Source organism: Acipenser ruthenus, chromosome 34, assembly GCF_902713425.1.
Source record: "Acipenser ruthenus chromosome 34, fAciRut3.2 maternal haplotype, whole genome shotgun sequence".
In the NCBI taxonomy this organism is placed as follows: domain Eukaryota; kingdom Metazoa; phylum Chordata; class Actinopteri; order Acipenseriformes; family Acipenseridae; genus Acipenser; species Acipenser ruthenus.
This window is the reverse complement of record NC_081222.1, coordinates 12,673,677-12,699,580: the sequence shown is the minus strand read 5'-3', so window position 1 is coordinate 12,699,580 and position 25,904 is coordinate 12,673,677. Positions and strand designations below refer to the sequence as shown.

Genomic DNA, 25,904 nt, shown 5'->3' with positions numbered 1-25,904 from the left:
AGCCAGGGCACGCACAGTCAACATTGTACTCTGATCTCTTTCTGTCACCCAGCTGCAGCTGTGATATGCAGTATGGTTACAGTCTGAGAAAGAAACACAGCGACTGCAGGTTCGAGATTAAGTGTGATCTGTCTGAAACCTTGAACCTATAACCTGAACCATGCGGTCATAATGAAAAGCAGGCTCATAACAACTGTGGAAACTTCAATCTCACAATTCTGTGTGGAGTCTCCCTCAAAGGGTTATTACTGATAAAATGGAAGAATCAAAAACACTAAACGATAAGGATTAGATCAGGCGTTTCTCATAAAAAAAGCTGTTTCTTCAAAATGCATTTACAATCCCAGGCAAAAGCCGAACTTTGATATTGTATATGAAGATAAAGTAGCTGAGATGCTCATTCCATAAGCCTGTGCTGCACTTCCATTAGCTGTATAGATGAAGCATGATTTTGCATTTTAAAACATCTTGCACTACTTTAGATGAGAGAAAGTTCCTGGGTCATTTCACCTCAGCAGTGTCACCTGGGCCAACAGGGAAGCAGGTGGAGACAATGACCAAGCCAGTGCAACACTGACCGAAAGCCAGGCTTGCAAACTGAGGCATTTAACCCATTCCAGTACTTGTGTTTCCTTCAGATGCATGTTTTAGACCTGCTCTATATAATGAATGGGAGTTTAAAGCAAGGAAGATTTAGGGAGGTATTTTTCAGAGCTGCACCCTCTCTCTGCCATTCAGTCCCGGGTCTCTCTCAAGCAGAGGATGAGACTGTCACTGAGCTAGTCTACACTGCCACCTAGTGGCACTATGATGAATAACAGAATCACAACCCCAATGTAAAATCAAACAGTAAGAAGTGCTGTTATGTTTCAGTTTTAGTTGCCTGCCATAGACATAAATAACATGGGCTAGATCAGCCTAGTGTCTTTATATTAGTGCGCATCAACAACCGTCTAGCGCACAGCAGTGTTACCAGCAAATGAAAAACAGGAATTCCCCTGACCCTGGAATTGGAATTGGAATTGCCCTGACCCTGGCTTCAGTCATCCTTTGCTAGTGATTTGCACCATTTCTGTTAGAGAAGCTGGCTGAGGGAGTTTCTTACCAGCTCTTGTTGGGTTTTGACCATTGCAAGCACAGCGTCTTGATTGTAACAGAATTCCTTTGCTTTCTGCCAGTACCTCTCGCCCTTGGAAAAGTAGTAGCACTTTCTACTGAACTCCTTCCAGTCACAATCCACCCATCCACCCACCAATCAACCAATCAACCAATCAATCAATCAACCAATCAATCAATCAACCAATCAATCAATAAACTCACCCACCAATCAATCAATCAATCAACAAACCAATCAATCAATTAATCAATAAATAAATAAATAAACCCACACACCCACCAATCAATCAATCAATAAACCTATAAATCAATCAACCAATCAGTCAATCAATCAATCAACCCATCAATCAATAAATCAACCAATCAATCAATAAACCCATCCACCAACCAACCAATCAACCAATCAATCAATCAACGTTTGTCTGTAGCGGTACACTCCAGTATGACGCATCGCATCAGCTGCAAGAAGGTGGAGGTTTTCCACGGAACCCACTGTATCTAGAATTGGAGGAATATCTTGTGCCTGGCCAATAGTGTGCAGTTTAAGAACCATACTGTATATTTAGAAACAATGTGCGATCAACCAGAACACAAACGTAAAATCCCCCCCTGACGGGTTCTGGTAAAGACAGAGTGTCAAGCGATGAAGCAGAACTGCAGAAGCTCGACTCTGCGCATGATTAACCCTCGCTATTAATAAAGAGAAAGAAATCACACAGGCCAAGTCAGTGTGGTGGAAGTGCTCTCAGAAGACTGTGGATTTACTCTGGTTCTTCACTGTTAGCAGTACACGATGGCACAGGAGAATATTTATGGGAATATTTCGACCTTTCAACATCAAATGCAAAGGATTAGACAAGAGAACGGTTTCTCAGGTAAAGTTTCCTTTGTTTCGATTTCAAGTAAAACGAGGGTGATGAGGCGCTGAATGAGGTGAATGTCTTTTCAATTTGTCATTTTTTATTAAATATATGGGGAAACTACAAAGCGGTATGTAATTCAATCAGCTATTTTGAGGGAAGGAGATCTTACTCCAAACCTAGAGAAACAATATGTAAGAAACGTACACAGTGAAACACAATCCAGGTACATCTCATCTCTTATCTCTGATCTAGCGTCACTTTTAGCTTAGGTGTGACTGGGATTCTAGTATTTTGAGTTATATAGTAAAAACTTTAAAACTTACAAAAAAAACCCCAAAGTATATACACGTGTTATATAGTAAGGATTTTACTGCAGGTGTACTTGATTCTAAAAGATTCATTTGGTGCACAATGGGATTCACATTTTAGACAAGACTTACAAACCCTGCCTGACTGCAGAACAGACTCACGGATTGTAGAGGGGAATCACACTATTCATTTCAATAGGGCTTTCACTGGGACCCAAAAACCATGTTGTACTCTACAGAATGCCAGTTTGGAGAGGGGCTGGATTAGACAGGTTTGACTGTAATCAGGGGCGCCAAACCCAGGGGGGCCCGGAGGGCCCGGCCCCCTTACTTCCTGACAAAAGAAACATGTGCTCAGCGGGCGCTTGTATAGCACACAGAGTTTAGTTGCTGTATATACTCTGCGTCCTACATAAAAGCAAGGCACTAATGATATCATATAAGAACCTAGGTTACTATCCAACACTACTGCTGAGCACAGCTTTCCTGCTTCAACGACTGAAAACATACCTAAAACATTCCGGCAGTCTTCGCTCTTCGCCATCCTACTTCTGCTTTTTCTGAGCGAGATGTTTGTGGTTATCACTTTCTGTTCTTTGAAACCAAAGATTGTAGTATCTTGTCATGGGAGTAGCTGTGTTATATAGTAAAATATATATATATATATATATATATATATATATATATATATATATATATATATATATATATATATATATATACACACACACTGCTGTCTTGGACACATTCAGGAGTTACAATATATATGGATGTTGTAGCATCAGCGGTTTACTCCGGTCCTCCGCTTGTTTCTGCTGTTGTGCAGCTTTGACTGTTGTTGATGCAGCTTGGTTTGGGTGGGAGAGGTCAGGCTTGTCGTTTAGCGGTCTTTGGTTTGCGTTGATCAGGGTCTGCAAGAACTTAAGATCACAGCAACTCAGGGTGAACTGTTCATGGACAGCTGATGTGAGGTGTTGTGGTGGTTATTCCATCACAGCTACCCTGTGGTTCTCAACGGGGGGGGGGGGGGGGGGGGGGGGTGAGCGAAGCAATCTAAGGATGGGGGAGGGGGGCACGAGAAGCATCCTATATATATATATATATAGATAAATTAATCTGTGGGGCAGCAGTGTGGAGTAGTGGTTAGGGCTCTGGACTCTTCACCAGAGGGTTGTGGGTTCAATACCTAAATTGTTCTAGTAAAAACCAACTGTATAAATGGGTAATTGTATGTAAAAATAATGTAATTCTATGTAAAAATAATGTGATATCTTGTTACAATTTTAAGTTGCCCTGTATAAGAGCGTCTGCTAAGAAATGAATAATTTGTGTAATATTATGCTATGGCTTCATTTTTGTAATTTATTTTAGATGTTTAGTTTGTGAGATGTTTGTTCAAAATAAAAGTGCATTCTCAAAATTACGTTTTCATAAAGAGACACAGTATTTAGTAAGTAAGGGGTCTAAGAGAGGAACAATGTGCAATACAATCCCAACACCCCACTTCTGTAAAACACAAGCAATTACACTGAAATAATAACAAGTTCATTTCTGTCAATACACAATAACAAATATATATTTTTTTTGCTGTGTTTTTTTTTTAAAAAGTGTTTGCTGAAATATGCATAAAGTTGTCTTCGAAATCCCAAGTTTGTTCCTGGGCAGTGATGTGGAAAACGCAGTCTGTTTTGCTTGCTTTTGTGATCAAGTTTTGCTAAGTAGGGGGTCTGTTGCATTTTTAATTTCAACAGCAGGAGTGGATGATGATGATGATGAAGCCGACTATGAAAATATTGAAGATTCTATTGAACGGAAGGAGGAAAGAACAAACCGAACGGAAGCATTCAAAGAGGAAGTGAAAGCACAGGCAGCCACAAGTAAGCTATTTATTCACTGGTTCCTAAAACAACATTTCACAGATATTCTATTGAGTTCACGCTTTCTATTGAGTTCACAATTAGCACTTGATGGAATGAAAGTCAAACCTCTGTTTGTGTGTTCTGTGCTGAACAGGAAGAGTGAATGTCACTGACCTCAGTCTTTATTGTGAGAAGTGTTGAATTTAAATCAAGGGAAGTAATGTTAAAACTTTACAATGCATTAGTAAGACCTCATCTAGAATATTGTGTTCAGTTCTGGTCACCTCGTTACAAAAAGGATATTGCTGCTCTAGAAAGAGTGCAAAGAAGAGCAACCAGAATTATCCCGGGTTTAAAAGGCATGTCGTATGCAGACAGGCTAAAAGAATTGAATCTATTCAGTCTTGAACAAAGAAGACTACGCGTGATCTGATTCAAAATCCTAAAAGGTATAGACAATGTCGACCCAGGGGACTTTTTCGACCTGAAAAAAGAAACAAGGACCAGGGGTCACAAATGGAGATTAGATAAAGGGGCATTCAGAACAGAAAATAGGAGGCACTTTTTTTTACACAGAGAATTGTGAGGGTCTGGAACCAACTCCACAGTAATGTTGTTGAAGCTGACACCCTGGGATCCTTCAAGAAGCTACTTGATGAGATTCTGGGATCAATAAGCTACTAACAACCAAACGAGCAAGATGGGCTGAATGGGGGCTCCTCTCGTTTGTAAACTTTCTTATGTTCTTATGTTCTTATGTTCTTATGTAAACTGCAATTACAGCTATAAAGAACTATTTTGAAACTATTTATTGTGAATTATTGTTATTATTATTATCCAGCTCACAATGTCTGCGGAACCAAATCGATTGTGTTTCTCTACGTTCTGCTGATCGCTAGCTCTGTGATGTGGGCGGCTCTGCTCTCCTTGCTGTTTGTGAAATGTAAGTACGACGAGCCTCAATAAAGGAAACGCAGCTGAGGTTCAGGTAGTGGTGTTTGAGTGGAGAGGTTATAACCTCAGTTCTCCTTCTCTGAGCGCAGACTGGTGATTTCTAAAACAGTTTCAAGTATTAAACAAAAACCACACAAATAAACCAGAATGTTTACTGCAATTTCAGTGGAATAACAATAAATTTAAGAACCCCACATATGATCTTTTTTTTTCAGGCACTGCAGAAATACAAACCCTGAAAACTCTCCTGACAGAAAAAGGTACATATCCTTCGTTTTTCATTTTTGAAAGTCCTGTGAATTGGCCCTCTGCTCCACTTTGGCTATGATTGTAGATTTTTACACGGGGCTCTTAGCTGGTAGAATGTCAGATCCTGACAGATGCCGTTCGTAGCGCTATCGCTAGATGAACAGACACCGAGAGCGCCACCTTGTGTTTAAAGAGGGCAAGGTCTTCTTATTTAAATACCTTGACTTTGGGTTCCCTAGACACTTTTTTTTTTAATTGACAATTTGGCACAGAGCAAAAGGAAGCAAAGACAAAGAGGGGTTTCAGTATAAGAAATAATGAATTAAAAGATTAAAAATGTGAGGGTAAAGTTTCACTCGGAGGTACATTTCAATAAAACAAACACTGTACCATTTAAACACACACAAGACTGGGTTTGTTGTAAACCCAACAGCCTGCACAGAAACACCTTGGGATGTATTTGATAGTCAAATTATGAACATCAAGTAGTCTAGGAGGAAGATACACCACAGACCTGCAGATATTGTTAGTGCCAGGTGATCTATTGAATTAGTTTAGAGACTTCTCGTAACTTCAGCTCACCAATCGGATGTCTTCTTTCACAGATTCTCAAATGAGGGCAAATTTTGAGAATTACGTTTCTAATGGTAAGTGTTAATAGCATGATGTTTGATCTGAGTGCTGCCGGAGACAGATTAAAAAATAAGATTATGCATGTTGTCTTTTTAAAATGATATCCTTATATTAGTCAGCACATGTTTTAAATATATTTGTTTCAATTTAAGCCAAAAAATGTAATCTGCAATAGTGCATAATTTAATTACACGTTGTATTTTTTATTAACTTTCTTCGGGTATTGGTGTTTGAGTTGTGAGGTTATATCCTCAGTTCTCCTTCTCTGAGGGCAGACCGGTGATTTCTAAAGGAGTTTCAAATATAAAAAACCACACAAATAAACCAGAATGTTTACTACAATATTAGGGGAATAAAAATAAATAAATACAATAAAAAATTAAGAGTTCCACATATGATCCTTTTTTTTTGTTTTCAGGCACTGCAGAAATACAAACCCTGAAAACTCTCCTGACAGAAAAAGGTACATATCCTTCGTTTTTCATTTTTGAAAGTCCTGTGAATTGGCCCTCTGCTCCACTTTGGCTATGATTGTAGATTTTTACATGGGGCTCTTAGCTGGTAGAATGTCAGATCCTGACAGATGCCGTTCGTAGCGTTATCACTAGATGACCAGACACCGAGAGCGCCACCTTGTGTTTAAAGAGGGCAACGTCCTCTTATTTAAATACCTTGACTTTGGGTTCCCTAGACACATTACAGAAGGCTGTCTGGTCCAGTGGTTATAGAAAAGGGCTTGTAACCATAAGGTCCCTGGTTCAAATCCCGACTCAGCCACTGACTCATTGTGTGACCCTGAGCAAATCACTTAACCTCCTTGTGCTCCGTCTTTCGGGTGAGACGTAGTTGTAAGTGACTCTGCAGCTGATGCATAGTTCACACACCCTAGTCTCTGTAAGTCGCCTTGGATAAAGGCGTCTGCTAAATAAACAAATAATAATAATTAGTTTAGAGACTTCTGATCATTTTAGCTCACTGATTTGTCTTTTTCACAGATTCTCAAATCGTGGCAAAGTTTGAGAATTACATTTCTAAAGGTAAGTGTAAGGTAATGTTTTGGCGTTTGATCTGCGTGCTGCAGGCCACAGTTATCTTTTTATGTGAAGTACTTTACCAATTTCTGTAGGGTGGAGATTTCTCACAGCACCAGCTCACTGATTTGTGTCTCCTTTCAGATTCTCAGATCATTGAAAATGTTACAAAACTGGAAAAATATGTTTATAAAGGTAAGTCCTAAAGGCAGAATTGCTAGGGATTGTACATGTTTGCTATCATGTTGTGCATTTCATTTTCTTACAGAATGTTAGTGTTGCATTTCACAGATAATGAGTAAATATTTAAACCAAAGCGAACGTATCTCTGCTTTGTACTGAATTCCATATTAGGTCTGAATCCAACATGAAAAATGTGTTTGTTTTTCAGAGTGGTAGAGACATTCTGTAGTCGAACCTACAGCATCCCCGTGGGGTGTCGAGGAGTAAACCGAGGCTGACTGTATATATATTTGTTTGGTGGAGGAGTCGGGGAGGAGTGTTTCACCAGTGTTTTTGACCTGTGTTTTTGTAAATGTGTCATGAAGGTGAAAGCCCAGCTTACAAGTGTTCATTCTTCCAACTGGGGCAGGATAGTGCTGTGGCCCAAGATGTTAGGGCAGTAAAGGAGACTCAGAAGCTGCAGTGAAGCCCTGTTTGCTCACGTTTATTAAACAATTATAAACCAACAGGGCCAAAATAAAAGATTCAAACAAAAGGATAAACACATATAAGCTGGGCATTCACCTTCACTACACCATTTACAAAAACTCTCACCCCAAACTCCTCCACCAGAGGAAGGATTTAGCATCCCTTTTATATACATATGGCCATTCCCCAATTAGCACTCAGTTACCTAATTAGGGAATGGCCACACCTGTGATTGTTGGCAGGGACAGATTTAACCCCATCCCTGCCAAACGTAGTCCTATTTACACTGGCAGGGGGTCCGCCTGCCACACCCAGTATAGTAATCCTGCCCCTCAATTGTTTTCTCTAGTGTGTGCCAATACCTGCAGTGGTAGCTGGAACTTGTTCAATGGGGCCTTCTACTACTTTTCCAAGGAGAACAAGGGCTGGAAAGAAGCACGCACATTCTGTCAATCCCAAAACTCAGACCTTGCAGTGATCAACAGCGACGAAGAGCTGGTAAGAAACAGTTAGTGATTATCAGACAGTATACTTCCCCCTCTGAAAATGAAAATGATTGCCTAACGTAGCAAAGCCCCTGCAACCTGTTGCACAATTTACAGGTTTTGTGAGGCTTCAATAAAGAACTCGAGTCGGCTCAAATAAAAGCACATTACTGAAAAAACTTTCTTACAGAACTTTGTGAGCCCCTGATAAAACAAACCAGCGAAACGGAGCAAGCCTAGAAAAACATTACAAGTTATTTTATTGTTATTATTAATTAATCATTTAGCGGATATTTTTTTTTATCCAAAGCGACTTACAGAGAGTAGGGGGTGAACTATGCATCAACAACTGCTGCTGCGGAGTCACTTCCAATAGGACCTCGTTTGTTTGACGTCTCATCCGAAGGACTGAGCACAAGGAGGTTCAGTGACTTGCTCAGGGTCACACACAGTGTGTCAGTGATTGAGCTGGGATTAGAACAGGGAACATCCTGGTATCAAGCTCCTTTCTTTAACCACTGGACTACCAAGCCTCCGTTTTAATCTCTGCTACATATAAATACTAATAATTGTGTTTTTAGAAATATCTACAGGACAAAGGACCCGCAAAAGAACTGTGGCTTGGACTGAGTGATTCAGATAACGAAGGCACCTGGAAGTGGCTGGGTGGACGTGTGGTTGAGAAGAGGTAAGCACTTGGAGCGATGGGTTCCTGACCTTAAAAACTCCACCAAGGTGGTCATGTTAAACAAACACTGACCCACAGTAAAGTACAATGTCCCACTCGTTCACATTTCCTTTGGAAAGTATATCATTCATGTTATTTTATTGTGTCCAAATTCTGCACGGTTTCCACAAGCTTCCTCAGTCCCCTCTTTTGCCAACTGCTTCCCACGCCCCTTCCAAAACTAGAGAAACGCTCCATTAAACCATAACTCAGTTTGACCCTTCTTGAAAACGAGACCGCTTTCTGTCCTGAAAACATTTGAAAGAAAACGCCCAATTCTAACTGCGACCACAAGAACTGAACTGAAGAGTTCCCTAGTAAACGCACATTTTCAATCCTTATGGGCATCTGTGACATTCTTGCAATATTGTTTATAGGGAATTCTGAACCAAATAACTCGTGTGGTTTTATTGTTTAGATTGTGGCATAAAGGAGAACCAAACAACTATCAAGACAATGAAGACTGTGGGCTGCTGAGCAATGGCCTGCTAAATGACTTAATGTGTGAAGCAAAAGTGCACTGGATTTGTGAAAAGCGACTTTGAAATCCTCTCTGCTTTATTTTTCACAATACCTTTTTAAATCATCCAGGATCGTGCACGTTGAAATTGTTCTGTTATTTTATGCTTGTATGATTTTGTATTCCTGTTTTCATGTTTGCTGTTAGTGTTTCTGTCCTGTTTGAATGATTTATTGATTTTTGTAAAGTGTTATTTCTCTTGCCAGGACCCCCTTGACACTGAGATGTATATCTCAAGGGCTCTGTCCTGCTTAAATAAATACCATTTTAATAACTTCACTATAATGAACCCTAACGAACACACGTTTTTAACTATCCCAACAGCAAGAACCAATTTTTTTCAATGCAAATTAGCCCTATTAGAATGCTCAAGTACAGGATCGACCCGGATACAATGATCTCAGTACTGACTGACACCGAACTCTCTCCAGTGTCAAGTGTGTTACAGTGAAAACAAACACCATGGTTGACTAATTCAAAGGTAAAGCTAATTCAAAGATGACCTATTGTAGTACGAATCATGCATGACGAATGCAATCGTTGCCTGTCCGTCATCTTCACACAAACTGCAAGCAGGCAACGGGCATGAGGAGCAATCTACGCTGGATAGTTTTTTCAAGAGAAAGGGCATGTAATTACTGTATTCAGCATGTAAGTGTACATTCTTTCCTTTTTCATTTCTTTACTGTTTTCTCTTAAATATACCACAGGGGGATTAGTGTGGGTGTAATTTATATGTGGAAACGGGTTTGTTTTGTGTGCTTTTTGGAGTTGTGATGTTTCATCAAATGATTGTTTACAGACGGGCGCTCGATTGAGACTTGCTGCCTGCCTGTCTTCTGCGTGTGTCCTCTGTGCGTTACCATCGTTGGTAGCGTCACATGACCCGTTTGTTTCCTTTCTGTTTTCTGTTTAATAAATCCTGCTCGCCTGTGTCGGCGTTTCAACTCCAACTCCCATGTCACTCTGTCTTGCAATGCGGTTACCCACACATGTGACACGAGTACCTTATCACAATACCGTTTAAATGTTGATCAATGTGAAGGGATCAATATATATATGGTACAAGTGGTTGTCTCTTAACTTACGCCAGTAAGTAGGGGATAGTCCTTCAAACTTCAGTTTCCCATGGCTCTGGAGAATCGAGACAGCTAAGGTCGTTCCTTAATGATACACACTAACTCAAGTGTTAAAGATTCTTTTCATTTTATTTAGACAAACAGGAGATTTAAAAGTCCACGTCGACGCTGCGTTTCGAATCGAACGAGTCTTCGTCAGGTGATGAATACAGTGATCAAATATGAGCAGCACCTCTCTTTATACAGCTCAAAGTTCATTACATTCAATCATAATATCAATCAACACATCAATGGCAAGTTTAAATCTTAACACAACACTTTGGTAATATTTATTTCGTCTCTTCATTTAATTGGTCGATGAATATCATTTTTCAATTAAAATCAAACAGCAATTAAGAAGAAGCCAACAATTAACATATATCAAAGCATTCCAATCACATTCAGAATCATGGTACGAATTACAACATTTACAAGAATGGACTTGGCTCTAAATTCTCATCGAGGCCATGCGGTTCCATTGTTCTTAAAGTAAATATCCAATAGGCTTCCCTTTTTAACAGTAACTTTACTATAGTCCCCCTCTCTTTGGAATTGACACCTTTTCTAATCCAACAAATTTAAGGCTTGAAACTGAACGATGTTTCATTGTTTGATAATGTCTAGCTATTGCATAGTCTAAGTTATTATTGCGAATAGCTGCCTTATGTTCCGCTATCCCTGTTTTTAAATTTCATTTTGTTTGACCGATATATTCTAAGCATGTAAATGACAAGAGTGGTATTGCAATTGATGAGATTATATATATATTGAAACAGAACCTCACCACTCTGTGGTTCGTTGCCCCTTTAAGAACAGACCCAGGACACAGGAGCTTGATTTTTACTGTGCTGACAATCTATTTTTTTTTTAATAAACAAATACACACAAATAAAACAAAAGCCAAAATAAACAAAACAACACACACTGTTCTCACGCAGATCACACCAAAAGGCTTTACACTACCTTTCCTTTATATATATATATATATTAAAAAAAATAAAAGCCAGGCTTTCAACCTGATGCATTTAACCAATTCCAGTACTTGTGGTTCCTTCAGCTGCATGTTTTAGACCTGCTCTATATAATGAATGGGAGTTTAAGGCAAGGAAGATTTAGGGATTTAGGGATTGAGACCGTCACTGAGCTAGCCTACACTGCCACCTAGTGGCACTATGATGAATAACAGAATCGCAACCACTTAGTAAAATCAAACAGTAAGAAGTGCTGTTATATTTCAGTTTTAGTTGCCTGCCATAGACATAAGTAACGTGGGTTAGATCAGCCTAGTGTCTTTATATTAGTGCGCATCAACAATGATCTAGCGCACAGCAGAGTGTTACCAGCAACACCAAAGAAAACTTGAAGAAAGTGGCAGAGCACTAGATGGCGCTGCTCTTCTATTAAGACACTTTGCCTGATCTAGCCTGTGTTACATATATCTATGAGAAGCAGCTAGAACTGAAGAGCAGCTCCTGAGGTCCAGGAAATGCATCTCAACACCGGCATTGCAATTCAAGAGACTCAGAAGGATTGCAAACAGCACAAAAAGTTCAGGAGCGTAACAAATTCTAGGACTAGAGAGACTCAAAATGACTGTAGCTGCGTGGATAATTTGGTGCAGGCAGTTCTAAAGTGTCTTCTCACAAATCCACCGCTGTTTGACGCTGCAAGGTATGTCATTGAGATTCCCTGCAGTGATCTCTCCACAGTCTTCTTCACCGGCGCTGTTTGGCTCTCCAGAATTCCAAAGGCTAAACAACGAGGGGGGGGGGGGGGGGGGGCATCAGTTATACGGTGCATCACGCCCAATAAAAACTATCACCTACAATTTTATGAATGAGACGTAAAAAAAGCCATAGCTGTATATCATGCAAAAAGATTTCCACATTAAGTACATTGTAACTCTGCATAATAACATTGTAATTATATGTAAGTACACATGAATTTACTAAGTAACTACACTGTAAATACACAGTCTTTAGAGACACTTCATGTGAAGTGATACTCTTGAAATCTTACCTGTCAGCAACTGGACTTCCATCTAACCACTTCCAGTTATTTTCTGATTCCTGGTCGGTCAGTCCAAGATGGTACTCTGTTGAGACTTGGCTTCTTATGTAGTTCTGAAAACACAGTTGGATCAAGTTGGCAAGATTGTATTCGGTCACAGTGTAGCTTAATGTTCTCTGTAAGAGAAACTTCTACAGCTCTGGCCAAAAGTTTTGCATTGAATTTTAGGATTGATTACACTTTTATATAAAAAAAAAACATATGAGCATATGTAACAGGGCAAGAAGCCCTGTACATGGATTTTGTTTAGTTTTAGAACGGGGTCTCCCCCTCCGCCTCTGTGCAGTTTATTTTGTATTTCTGTTGTTGTATTATCGTGATGATTTATCTGTTATTATCGTTATGATGGCGAGAGCCATGCGCCGTGTTTGTTATTGTTTTTGTTTATTTTTAAAACGTGTTTTGGCAGAGGCGAGATAGGTGCTCGTCCTCTGCCAGGAATAAATTAAAAACCTCGTGCAGAAGGTGGCCAGCTCCCGAGTTAATTAAGTGATTAATTTGTTGCTAATCGGGAGATGGTCACCTGCATAAAAGCCTGCAGCTCGCTGCACTCAGGGGGGTGTTAGAGCGGAGAGAGAGCGAGAGAGAGAGAGAGAGAGAGAGAGAGAGAGAGAGAGAGAGAGAGAGAGAGAGAGAGAGAGAGAGAGAGAGGAGCGAGAGAGGAGCGAGAGAGGAGCGAGAGAGAGTGAGAGAAAAACGAATTAACAGCCCAGCCTGACCTGTATTGTTTAATATTTTGTGTTCAGGATTTGTTTTGTTTACCTGTTTTATTTTGCTCTCTGTTTTGTGTTTAAATATTTTATTTCTTTTTGTATTATTTGAATAAAACGACACCGCCGCGTCTCTCTTTTGATCTGCAGTTACCTGTGTGTGTGTTCTTCCTGTGTCTGACCTGACGTCACGGCCCAGCCATCCCGTCACAGCATAATTTAGATATTTTATTTAACATCATGTAATTAAATAAACTGCAAAATGATATCGCAACAGTCAACCCGGAAGCCAAATAGTAGTACAATAGTTCAAGTTGGATTCCGAAATGTTACATTTTCTCTTTGTCAGTTTTTTTGTTAAGTATACGGGAAACTACAAAGCAATATGTAGTTCAATATGTTAATGTAACATTATTCAGCGGGTTTCATTTGACTTTATGAAGCAACATTTATTAATTCTATAGGGTAATGCAATACTTTTGGCCAGAGCTGTTTCATAAACATATTATGAAATGTGTTGACAATTATGAGCCTTTTCATGCATGAAATATTGAACCGTTAATTGACTAATTACAGTGACTTTAATTGAAGTAATTTGTTGCCACTGTGAGACGCTCATTTGAACAGAATACTGCTAATTGCAATTTTGACCATGCAATTTATGTGCTAGACATGATTAAAAGGGGAATGGGGGATTGGAATTGATTTTCAAAACAAATTAGAATTGGAATTGGAATTGGAATTGGAATTCCCCTGACCCTGGCTTCAGTCATCCTTTGCTAGTGATTTGCACCATTTCTGTTAGAGAAGCTGGCTGAGGGAGTTTCTTACCAGCTCTTGTTGGGTTTTGACCATTGCAAGCACAGCGTCTTGATTGTAACAAAATTCCTCTGCTTTCTTCCAGTCCCTCTTGCCCTTGGAAAAGTAGTAGCACTTTTCACTGAACTTCTTCCAGTCACATGGGCAGGTCCTGAAGTCAGACACTAAAGACAGCATGAAGAACAGGAATCATTCAAGAACTATTGCAAACGAGTGAGCGGAGACAGTAACCTGCAGAGCACTCAATATGGATTTACTCCTGTAGGAGACGAGATTAATAACTTTATGGGGTGTCCAATAATTCAGCAGTTTCTTTAACCAAGCGTAGCAACAGATATCATGTTTTATAAAATGAAACTGCATGTTTCAAAACGATACATTTGGGAGCTATGAGGTGAATTGATGAACAAAGCTTTTGAGAAGTTGTGAATTCTCACCTTTATTTTTTAGGCTTGAAATCTCAGTTTCCAAGTTTCCCACACTGGTTGAGAGCTGGGAATCTGAAAAACAAACCTGTTACTAGAAGCAGGTCCAATAATTCAGCAGTTTCTTTAACCAAGCGTAGCAACAGATATCATGTTTTATAAAATGAAACTGCATGTTTCAAAACGATACATTTGGGAGCTATGAGGTGAATTGATGAACAAAGCTTTTGAGAAGTTGTGAATTCTCACCTTTATTTTTTAGGCTTGAAATCTCAGTTTCCAAGTTTCTCACACTGGTTGAGAGCTGGGAATCTGAAAAACAAACCTGTTACTAGAAGCAGGTCTCTTTAATTTCACTGGGGCGACTTCGCTTTCGTCTCATTTCACTGGTCCCCTCTCAACTCGTCTCTCTGGGTCACACAATAAAAGTATCTCTAGATTGAACTCCTGTCCCATATCCCCCCACAGAAGGTTCATTCAGGGTTCCATCCTGTACGGGACGTTACCCTGTCCTGTACTAAATCGATAAGGGATGTCGTGTTTTCCATATTTAAAATGATTCAATTCCGGTTTATTACTTTACAGTTAACATAAATCTAGAGTCTCAGAAATCCGATCTGTAGAATTTCTGTGAAGAAGTCTTCATGGACGGAATGTCTGTATAGTGTTCTAAATTCTCACCTTTAGTTTTCAGGCTAGAAATGTCTTTTCCCAAGTTCCTCACATTTGAGGAAAGCTGGGAGTCTGAAAACATACATACATACATACATACATATATACATACAGGGGTGAATTAGAGTTATCAGAAGAAGGTCTTTTACACCACTTGGAGAGGATAGCTGTGTATGAACAGCACCCTCTATTGTCTGGGTTTATTCTTTTGTAGAAACGTTTTCATACTAACTTTTGTGCTTGATAACAGTGTTTGTTTTATTGAAATGTACCTCCTAGGGGAACTTTACCCTCACATTTTTAATCTTTTAATTCATTATTTCTTATACTGAAACCCCTCTTTGTCTTTGCTTCCTTTTGCTCTGTGCCAAATTGTCAATTAAAAAAAAAAGTGTCTAGGGAACCCAAAGTCAAGGTATTTAAATAAGAGGACGTTGCCCTCTTTAAACACAAGGTGGCGCTCTCGGTGTCTGTTCATCTAGTGATAACGCTACGAACGGCATCTGTCAGGATCTGACATTCTACCAGCTAAGAGCCCCATGTAAAAATCTACAATCATAGCCAAAGTGGAGCAGAGGGCCAATTCACAGGACTTTCAAAAATGAAAAACGAAGGATATGTACCTTTTTCTGTCAGGAGAGTTTTCAGGGTTTGTATTTCTGCAGTGCCTGAAAACAAAAAGATCATATGTGGGGCTCTTAATTTTTTATTGTATTTATTTATTTTTATTCCACTGAAATTGTAGTAAACATTCTGGTTTATTTGTGTGTTTTTTTATACTTGAAACTCCTTTAGAAATCACCAGTCTGCCCTCGGACAAGGAGAACTGAGGATATAACCTCACAACTCAAACACCAATACCAGAAGAAAGTTAATGAAAAATACAACGTGTAACTAAATTATGTACCAAAAAAAATAATACTATTGCAGATTACATTTTTTTGGCTTAAATTGAAATAAATATATTTAAAATATGTGCTGACTAATATAAGGATATCATTTTAAAAAGACAACATGCATAATCTTATTTTTTAATCTGTCTCCGGCAGCACTCAGATCAAACATCATGCTATTAACACTTACCATTAGAAACGCAATTCTCAAAATTTGCCCTCATTTGAGAATCTGTGAAAGAAGACATCCGATTGGTGAGCTGAAGTTATGAGAAGTCTCTAAACGAATCCAATAGATCACCTGGCACTAACAATATCTGCAGGTCTGTGGTGTATCTTCCTCCTAGACTACTTGATGTTCATAATTTGACTATCAAATACATCCCAAGGTGTTTCTGTGCAGGCTGTTGGGTTTACAACAAACCCAGTCTTGTGTGTGTTTAAATGGTACAGTGTTTGTTTTATTGAAATGTACCTCCTAGGGGAACTTTTCCCTCACATTTTTAATCTTTTAATTCATTATTTCTTATACTGAAACCCCTCTTTGTCTTTGCTTCCTTTTGCTCTGTTCCAAATTGTCAATTAAAAAAAAAAGTGTCTAGGGAACCCAAAGTCAAGGTATTTAAATAAGAGGACCTTGCCCTCTTTAAACACAAGGTGGCGCTCTCGGTGTCTGTTCATCTAGCGATAGCGCTACGAACGGCATCTGTCAGGATCTGACATTCTACCAGCTAAGAGCCCCGTGTAAAAATCTACAATCATAGCCAAAGTGGAGCAGAGGGCCAATTCACAGGACTTTCAAAAATGAAAAACGAAGGATATGTACCTTTTTCTGTCAGGAGAGTTTTCAGGGTTTGTATTTCTGCAGTGCCTGAAAAAAAAAAATGATCATATGTGGGGTTCTTAATTTTTTATTGTATTTATTCATTGTTATTCCGCTGAAATTGCAGTAAACATTCTGGTTTATTTGTGTGGTTTTTGTTTAATACTTTAAACTGTTTTAGAAATCACCAGTCTGCGCTCAGAGAAGGAGAACTGAGGTTATAACCTCTCCACTCAAACACCACTACCTGAACCTCAGCTGCGTTTCCTTTATTGAGGCTCGTCGTACTTACATTTCACAAACAGCAAGGAGAGCAGAGCCGCCCACATCACAGAGCTAGCGATCAGCAGAACGTAGAGAAACACAATCGATTTGGTTCCGCAGACATTGTGATCTGGATAATAATAATAACAATAATTCACAATAAATAGTTTCAGAATAGTTCTTTATAGCTGTAGTTGCAGTTTGTTTTTTAAGTCTACGTTTCATACATTTAAAATCATTTCTCTTGGTGTTTAATGTACATAAGAACATAAGAAAGGTTACAAACGAGAGGAGGCCATTCAGCCCATCTTGCTCGTTTGGTTGTTAGTAGCTTATTGATCCCAGAATCTCCTCAAGCAGCTTCTTGAAGGATCCCAGGGTGTCAGCTTCAACAACATTACTGGAGAGTTGGTTCCAGACCCTCACAATTCTCTGTGTAAAAAAGTGCCTCCTATTTTCTGTTCTGAATGCCCCTTTATCTAATCTCCATTTGTGACCCCTAGTCCTTGTTTCTTTTTTCAGGTTGAAAAAGTCCCCTGGGTCGACATTGTCAATACCTTATAGGATTTTGAATATTTGAATCAGATCATCGCGTAGCCTTCTCTGTTCAAGACTGAATAGATTCAATTCTTTTAGCCTGTCTGCATACGACATGCCTTTTAAACCCGGGATAATTCTGGTTGCTCTTCTTTGCACTCTTTCTAGAGCAGCAATATCCTTTTTGTAACGAGGTGACCGGAACTGAACACTATATTCTAGATGAGGTCTTACTAATGGATTGTAAAGTTTTAACATTACTTCCCTTGACTTAAATTCAACACTTTTCACAATAAAGACTGATGTCGGTGACATTCAGTCTTCCTGTTCAGCACAGAACACACAAACAGAGGTTTGACTTTCATTCCATCAAGTGCTAATTGTGAAATCAATAGAAAGCGTGAACTCAGTAGAATTTCTGTGAAATGTTGTTTTAGGAACCAGTGAATAAATAGCCTACTTGTGGCTGCCTGTGATTTCACTTCCTCTTTGAATGCTTCTGTTTGGTTTGTTTTTTTCTCCTCCATTTTAATGGAATCTTCAAAATTTTCATAGTCGGCTTCATCATCTTCATCATCCATTCCTGCTGTTGAAATTAAAAATGCAACAGACCCCCTACTTAGCAAAACTTGATCACAATAGCAAGCAAAACAGACTGCGTTTTCTACATCACTGCCCAGGAACAAACTTGGGATTTCGAAGACAACTTTATGCATATTTCAGCAAACACTAAAAAAAAACACAGCAAAAAAAATATATATATATATTATTGTGTATTGGGAGAAATGAACTTGTTATTATTTCAGTGTAATTGCTTGTGTTTTACAGAAGTGGGGTGTTGGGATTGTATTGCACATTGTTCCCCTCTCAGACCCCTTACTTACTAAATACTGTGTCTCTTTAAAAATTCTCTTGTCTTTAAAATATGCACAATATTCAGGAATAAATGAAAACGTAATTTTGAGAATGCACTTTTATTTTGAACAAACATCTCACAAACTAAACATCTAAAATAAATTACAAAAATGAAGCCCTAGCATAATATTACACCAATTCATTTATTGAAGGCCTTTCTATTGATATATAGAAAGCCCCCATCCTTGGAATGCTTCGCTCCCCCCCCCCCCCTGTTGAGAACCACAGGGTAGCTGTGATGGAATAACCACCACAACACCTCACATCAGCTGTCCATGAACAGTTCACCCTGAGTTGCTGTGATCATAAGTTCTTGAAGACTCTGATCAACGCAAACCAAAGACCGCTAAACGAAAAGCCTGACCTCTCCCACCCAAACCAAGCTGCATCAACAACAGTCAAAGCTGCACAACAGCAGAAACAAGCGGAGGACCGGAGTAAACCGCTGATGCTACAACATCCGCCCTCCTGTCTGTCACCAACTCACTTAAGTGTGCCCGAGCTGCCTCTCTCTCCTCTGTCCTAATTCTCCTCGACCTCTCTGCTGCCTTTGACACTGTTGATCACTCTATTCTACTATCATCTCTTGCTGACCTGGGGATCTCTGGCACTGCTCTGGCCTGGTTCTCCTCCTACCTCTCCAACCGCACTTACCAGGTAACCTGGTGTGGAGCAACCTCCACACCTCACCCACTCTTAACTGGAGTCCCCCAAGGGTCAGTCTTGGGTCCTCTCCTGTTCTCTCTCTACACCCGCTCCCTGGGCCCCCTCATTGCATCCTATGGTTTCTCATACCATTTCTATGCTGATGATGCTCAGATTTTCCTCTCCTTCCCCACCTCTGACTCCACCATCTCCTCCCGTATCTCTACCTGTCTGTCTGCTATTTCCTCCTGGATGCACTCGCATCACCTCAAACTCAACCTCTCTAAATCTGACCTCCTTTTCTTTCCCTCCTCCTCCCCCTCCTCTGATCTCTCTATCTCTGTTCCTCTGGAATCTACCACACTCTCTCCCTCTTCCTACGCTAAGAACCTTGGAGTCACCCTGGACCCCTGCCTCTCTTATTCCCAGCACATCTCCACTCTGGCACGCACTTGCCGATTCTTCCTGAGCAACATCCGAAGAATCCGACCCTTCCTCACCAACTATGCTACCCAGCTCCTGGTCCAGGCCCTGGTACTCTCCCGCCTAGACTACTGCAACTCACTCCTGGCTGGCCTCCCTGCATCCGCCACCCGTCCGCTCCATCTCATCCAGAACTCTGCTGCCCGCCTGGTGTTCTCTCTGCCTCGCTTCGCCCACGCTACTCCACTACTCCGCTCGCTCCACTGGCTCACGATCACCGCTCGCATCCAGTTCAAGACTCTTGTACTAGCCTACAGATGCCTTGATCAGACTGCAACCAGCTACCTCCAGACCCTCATCTCTCCCTACACCCCCACTCGACCTCTCCGCTCCGCCTGCACTAGAAGACTGGCTCTACCTCCGCTACGCTCCCCTGCCTCCCGAGCCCGCTCCTTCTCCACCCTTGCTCCGCAGTGGTGGAATGACCTTCCTACAGATGTCAGGACTGCCCAGTCCCTGACCACATTCCGGCGCACACTTAAGACTCACCTCTTCAAACAGCAGCTGTAGAACTCCTCTGTTGTATCCTGGGACACTATCACCCTTCATTTAAATATGCTTTATTTTGCTCTTATCTGCCCCCTATTTTACTACATTTAATCCTGTACTTCAGAATATTGTAATCTGCCAAGTGTTTAACCTGTAGTATTTTGTACTTAATCATATCCTGATGTAACTATCACTATTTAATCATATCCTGATGTAACTTTCACTATTATCTGCTGTATTATTGAATTGTGGTTTGTCACACTTGAAAAAAAAAAATTATTGTATTTCTTGCTCTTATTGTATTACTTGTATTGTAACACTTGAATGTATTTTGTATTTGCTTGCGATTGTAAGTCGCCCTGGATAAGGGTGTCTGCTAAGAAATAAATAATAATAATAATAATAATAACATCCATATACATTGTAACTCCTGAATGTGTCCAAGACTTTTGCATAGCAGTGTGTGTATATATATATACATACATATATATATATATATATATATATATATATATATATATATATATATATATATATATATACATATATACATATATATATATATATATATACATATATACATATATATATATATATATATAGATATATATATATATATTTTTTTTTTTACTATATAACACAGCTACTCCCATGACAAGATACTACAATCCCGTCACACCTAAGCTTAAAGTAACCCTAGATCAGAGATAAGAGACGAGATGTACCTGGAGCTTGGTATCTTTCCCTGTCGCTGTGTTTTCTTTTTCCAATTTGTTGATGGAAGTCACTGTTTCCATAGACATCGTCAGCCATGCTGCAGATCACACCGATCATGCACCAGTTATGAAGCACTCTCCCAGGAAGTCTTTATTTAAAGCACTACAGAAAATTTGTGTTTCAAAGAACAACAGAAAGTGATAACCACAAACATCTCGCTCAGAAAAAGCAGAAGTAGGATGATGAAGAGCTTACTTGAGTTTCAAAAGGTTTAGTGTCGTTAATGATATGGTATATAGATCTTTTTGGTTGTAATTTGACTAGTCCTTTTTACAATCAGACTGAAAATTGCTTATTGAGATGGCAATGTGTTTGTGTTAAAATGGTGAAGCACTCAGATCCCTGATCGGCTGTGTGCTATGATTGAACACACACAGCATAGAGCTGCACGGTTTCTTTAAAATGACTTCAAAGATCGGAAATATTTCCGCTATAGATCGCTCTGTCCAGCACAAGAAGGGGATATTTCATGTGTTGTTATTTTTACATTTATTTATGTTTTCATTTTGTTTGATAATTCACTGAGAGTGAAAAAATTATGTCTTTATGGACACATAAAAAGTGAAATATTACAATTTAACATTCACTGTTTTTCAGTTCAGCATTTCAATATTTAGGAACAATTGTTGTATAATATAACTCGAGAGAAAATGATCAACTTTGCATGTGACAAACGCTATTTTTCTGCTTTAATAACTATTATGTTTAAATCATGAAATATCTTGAAGTACCTCTTTTTAGCCAGGGTGTTTTTTTTACCATGAACAAAATACAGCCCTACCCATGACTCAGTGTAAACCAACTAATTAAAATCTCAAGCGTGCTGCAAAACACACCCAAATACAGAGTGAACTTACAAAACCTGTGGTCTGTCGCAAGTGACGCTGAATCAGCTAGGCTGGTCAGTAAAATATTGAGTCCTTTGACATGGAGGATCTCGGTAGCTACAGCTGTTGGTTCATCAATTGAATCAGATTCAGTTGTATTGTGTCTGCCAACTGATGATGTGAGGCAGAACAGTAATTGGACACCAGAAAATATGAATAACAGTGAGTTTTGGCCTCCTTCAGTGTTCTGGATGGAAGGCGTACCTCGCAAAGTGACTCTGTGCGAACAAAAGGAAATATAAAGAAATAATATTTACAGCTAAACGTGTCCAAGTATCTTATAGGAATGAAGTCATTCCATGGAAATCCACACCTGTGATGGAGAAACATTGGATCAAGGGACTTCTTGTGGAAACAACTAAGAGCGAAACCTGGTACAGGAGCTGAATCCTGCTGAGAACATATGGATATGCTGAATATGTACTAGGCGATTTCAAATATGGAATGTATTATAAAATGAAGTGTCAAAGATATTAGGAAGGATAAAGAAAGAGTATCCTTGTACCACTAGTAGGTGGCTCTCTTGCTCCATGAAATAGGTCAGTCCTCTCTTGTTTGGAATTACACATGTATTCAATTAAATACTTAGTGGTCTGAGAATCCCTAAGAAAATATATATAATGAACGATTTACCACTAGTATATCTAATCTTCAGAAAGCATGACGCTTGATAAAAAGCACCATTCCGGCTAAAAGTGAACGTTAATCTACAAATTTATGTCAAGAAAAGCACAAGATAAGAAGAGACTCTTTATGACCAAAAGATTAACTAACAAGCCAGAGGTCTTGAGAAAAAATCCTGTCTCGGCTGGATTTTGTATGAACAAAGAGAAGGGTCATACGGGCCTATATTTGGATTTAAATCCTAAAAGGGATTCACCAAAATAATATTATAGCAATTGATAAACAGAGGTAAATTAATTGAAAGATTATCTTATAATGAAACAGGTTCAGTGCTAATTGAAACTATTTATAGTTCATAACAGTTATTTCATAAGATTAATAATATGTTTTAAGTATTTGCTATAATGAGAAAACATATTATTTAAAACTGACAAGTATTATTGCTTGTTCACGACTTTGCTGTAGTGATAAGAAGATTAAAACCTGGAGCAGTATTCGATTTACTTAAATGGGAAAATGGTACAAGTTTATTCTTCTTTCTATTGAACAATAAGACTTCTAGACATTATGATATCCATTGAAGTATAGAAGTTAAAAGGTGTTGTGTTATGTTTTTGTGTTAAGTTTGTAATAATATACTATAATGTACCTTGTTATTAATCCACTATACTATTGTCTAATGATGGTAGATGGATTCCTTATAATGTGGTGATTTGAAACTGCTACAGTGAAACCAGGGCCTCTCTTCTTATCTAGAAAGAGGGAATGTCCTTGGGTTCCACTTCAGCAGAGCTGCAAGCCTCATAGAGATGAAGTGTTAAGGTTTATGGAGTTAGTGGTTTAGTACTGATAAGTAAATGTCTTGAAATAATATGCACAACTCATGGCTTAATGGACAGGTCATATATCTAATAAAGTGCTTTGCACAGACTCTGACCTTGGAAAAAACAAGAGACTGTGGAAACTGCTAGCAGTAACATATTCCCAGAGAGGTACAGGTCAGAGCCTGGTCAGTGCATCTCTTAATGGATAAATAATTGTAATGAAAACTATTACCACTTAAACTTAGTGAAACTAAATGACTTGAATATTGTATGAGACAAACTTGTGTCAAATACTCTGTTAGACAATGGTATATGGAATCAAAACTGACTCATTAACAAAATGATGAAACAATATGAAGTTAAAAGAAACACATACCTTTAATTTAGCATAATATAATCACTTAGAAGATGATGTCACATATTAAGAACATCTCTCATATAACACATATAAAATTAGTGTTTTGCATGCAGTAGTGTTTTTATATTATATTATAAACCAAGATCCTGGGAACCTTGGTTCACTTAACGTTTCAGATAAAGGAGGGGCTCGGAGGAAAGCAAAGAAATGAGATCATAGGTTTGGAGTTAGACAAACATACGCGGTGACGTTACCCGTGCACAAACCTTCCCGTAATTAAGTCTAGCAAATACGAGGGGAAAAAGAACAGGCTATTATAGATAAATAATAGCTTAGGTTAATTGGAAACGTCTATAAAACGAAAACGACTCAGGAACTCCTTGCAATGGATGACAATGTGGAAGATAGGGAAAAATAGTTATAGATAATATATATATAAGAGTATGAATAATATGGATAAAATTAAAGATGAAAACACAGTCAGAAGTAGGGAAAGAGACTGCTAATAAAAAATTGAGTATGTGGAAGAAAGCTGTTACTTGCCTTAATAGGTCCAAAGAAAAAAAGAAAAAGAAAAACAAATTAAGCAATTAAAAGAATAAATCTGATTTAAACAAAAACAAAAAAAAACTGCAAGAGTAAACTCAGTCTGTCTCGGGAAGCTGCAGCTAGCAGAGAGTGAGAGGAGAGCACCGGCTCCACCCACTAATTCATGTGACTTGCGATCAGGTCCTAACGGGAGTAGGATACAGCACAGAAAGGAACTACCTCTGAAAAACTCAGAGCGCTGAATACATTAGATCACCTATGTATAATACATTGGCTGTTTGAAGCTATGATGGAGGGGGGGGGGGGGGGGGGGGGGGGGGGGGTGTCTAGAGCCCTGTCTGATGCAGGCGGGTTAAGAATTCAGAAAGAAAATTACGATTGGATTAGAAAAAAAAATAAATAAATAAAGTTAGAAATGAGGAATGGATGTAACTGCAACCAGTTTGTTACATGCATTTCATTTGCTATGATTCAGGTAGTCCTACAGAAGGGAATGCTGAATTTAGTCAAATTAATTAAAGCAGTGCTAGCAGCATTGATACAGCCTATCTTGTAATGCAAGTAAGGAATGTTTAGTTCACCCAGAGGGGCGGTAACCTGCAAGGAGAGCGAGAGCTCACAGACTGCACCAACTCGTATGTATAATGAGGAGGGGGTCTTGCAGAGAGAGCCCAGCGAGCAGGAATGCACAGAGAGCAGACCTAAAATAACATAGAGTGATATAGCAGATGTTTAATTTTTAACCCATCAGCACCAGAAGCAGTTGAAATTGTGATAGAGAAGGTGGAAGATTATTTAAAAAATTGAAATTTATAAAATAATACAGAGAAAAATAAATAAATAATGACATTAAATTAAATAATTAAATACAATTAAATGAAAATAAATAATTAAATTAGGATTAAATTAAATTAAATTAAATTAGATTAAGGATTAGAGTATGAATCTGAGTACAATTTACAAAGAAAAGGTTAACAGTATCTCTTCCCTGAAAATGAAAATGAAGACGAACAACTAGTTATAGGTTGTGATGGAATTGTTTAATTATGTGAAAATACTAATAGGAAAAGTACAAGACATTACCATTAGAGTGAGTGGTAAGCCTTTAGAAGCTCACTTCCACATTGGAGAACAGGCTGTCATAAGGAATAAAGGAGATGAAATGCCAATTAAATATTTGGGTTTCAATTTCTCCTCTACTGAACAGCAGTTTTGTTACGAAGAAAGGTTGATAACTGCCCTTTCTAAAGTAATGGCATCTTTGTTCAATTTAGCTCAGGACGATCTTATTGAAGTTTTCAGTAATATCCCAGGATTAGCTACCCTGACTAAAGGATCACTGATAAACACGAAAGCGCTTAATTTAATGTGGAATAGATGGATTACTTTGCTAGCTAATCCGAAAAATAGTCTATAACACAGTTTCTGAGCTAACCTCTAACCTCAGTAAAAAATTCCAGCACCTTCCCCCATTTGAACAATGGGAGGAACAAACAGTTCCAGCAGGGCAATCATTTACGCCTGACTGTCTGATCTTTACCGATGCATCCTGTCAGACAATTGAGAGCAGGCCAATCTGTGGGATAGGAATTTCCGTCGGGTTCGAACGAAGGAAGTAACAATAAT

General features: G+C 38.9%; 2 protein-coding genes across 12 annotated transcripts; one reads left to right on the top strand and one right to left on the bottom strand.

Annotated features, from left to right (window-relative positions):
- Positions 1-1,663: 1,663 nt before the first annotated feature.
- LOC117409845 (hepatic lectin-like) lies at positions 1,664-10,421 on the top strand. Of its 3 annotated transcripts, none has more exons than XM_059007153.1 (11): positions 1,671-1,991; positions 4,042-4,164; positions 4,988-5,089; positions 5,316-5,360; positions 5,955-5,996; positions 6,401-6,445; positions 6,978-7,019; positions 7,158-7,208; positions 8,014-8,162; positions 8,731-8,837; positions 9,295-10,419. In XM_059007153.1, the coding sequence occupies exons 1-11, from the start codon at positions 1,910-1,912 to the stop codon at positions 9,419-9,421; spliced, it is 915 nt and encodes a 304-aa protein (XP_058863136.1). In that variant the 5' UTR covers positions 1,671-1,909; the 3' UTR covers positions 9,422-10,419. The 3 variants fall into 3 exon arrangements, with proteins under 3 accessions (XP_058863137.1, XP_058863136.1, XP_058863135.1); XM_059007152.1 differs by having other exon boundaries at positions 4,039-4,164; XM_059007154.1 differs by lacking the exon at positions 5,316-5,360 and having other exon boundaries at positions 1,664-1,991; positions 4,039-4,164; positions 9,295-10,421.
- Positions 10,422-10,585: 164 nt separating this feature from the next.
- Positions 10,586-24,486, bottom strand: LOC117962721 (CD209 antigen-like protein C). Of its 9 annotated transcripts, none has more exons than XM_059007144.1 (13): positions 24,273-24,485; positions 20,985-21,138; positions 18,188-18,310; positions 17,219-17,320; positions 16,930-16,974; positions 16,294-16,335; positions 15,834-15,878; positions 15,220-15,282; positions 14,788-14,850; positions 14,551-14,613; positions 14,126-14,277; positions 12,534-12,637; positions 10,586-12,265 (listed from the first exon to the last, which is right to left on the bottom strand). In XM_059007144.1, exons 2-13 carry the CDS (start codon positions 21,091-21,093, stop codon positions 12,142-12,144), a joined length of 1,035 nt encoding a protein of 344 aa, XP_058863127.1. In that variant the 5' UTR covers positions 21,094-21,138; positions 24,273-24,485; the 3' UTR covers positions 10,586-12,141. The 9 variants fall into 9 exon arrangements, with proteins under 9 accessions (XP_058863127.1, XP_058863126.1, XP_058863128.1 ...); XM_059007143.1 differs by having other exon boundaries at positions 18,188-18,313; positions 24,273-24,484; XM_059007145.1 differs by lacking the exon at positions 16,930-16,974 and having other exon boundaries at positions 18,188-18,313; positions 24,273-24,486.
- Positions 24,487-25,904: the final 1,418 nt, after the last annotated feature.

What these genes read in the sequence shown, in the direction of transcription:
- LOC117962721 (XM_059007143.1), bottom strand. Translation starts at nt 21,093, where the DNA reads ATGATCGGTGTGATCTGCAGCATGGCTGACGATGTCTATGGAAACAGT. An exon ending in AACTCTCCTGACAGAAAAAG is followed by an intron (nt 16,336 to 16,929) that starts GTACATATCCTT and finishes CTTCTTTCACAG; the next exon opens with ATTCTCAAATGAGGGCAAAT. An exon ending in TGAGAATTGCGTTTCTAATG is followed by an intron (nt 15,879 to 16,293) that starts GTAAGTGTTAAT and finishes TTTTGTTTTCAG; the next exon opens with GCACTGCAGAAATACAAACC.
- LOC117409845 (XM_059007152.1), top strand. Translation starts at nt 1,910, where the DNA reads ATGGCACAGGAGAATATTTATGGGAATATTTCGACCTTTCAACATCAA. An exon ending in GAAAGCACAGGCAGCCACAA is followed by an intron (nt 4,165 to 4,987) that starts GTAAGCTATTTA and finishes ATTATTATCCAG; the next exon opens with CTCACAATGTCTGCGGAACC. An exon ending in CTCCTTGCTGTTTGTGAAAT is followed by an intron (nt 5,090 to 5,315) that starts GTAAGTACGACG and finishes TTTTTTTTTCAG; the next exon opens with GCACTGCAGAAATACAAACC.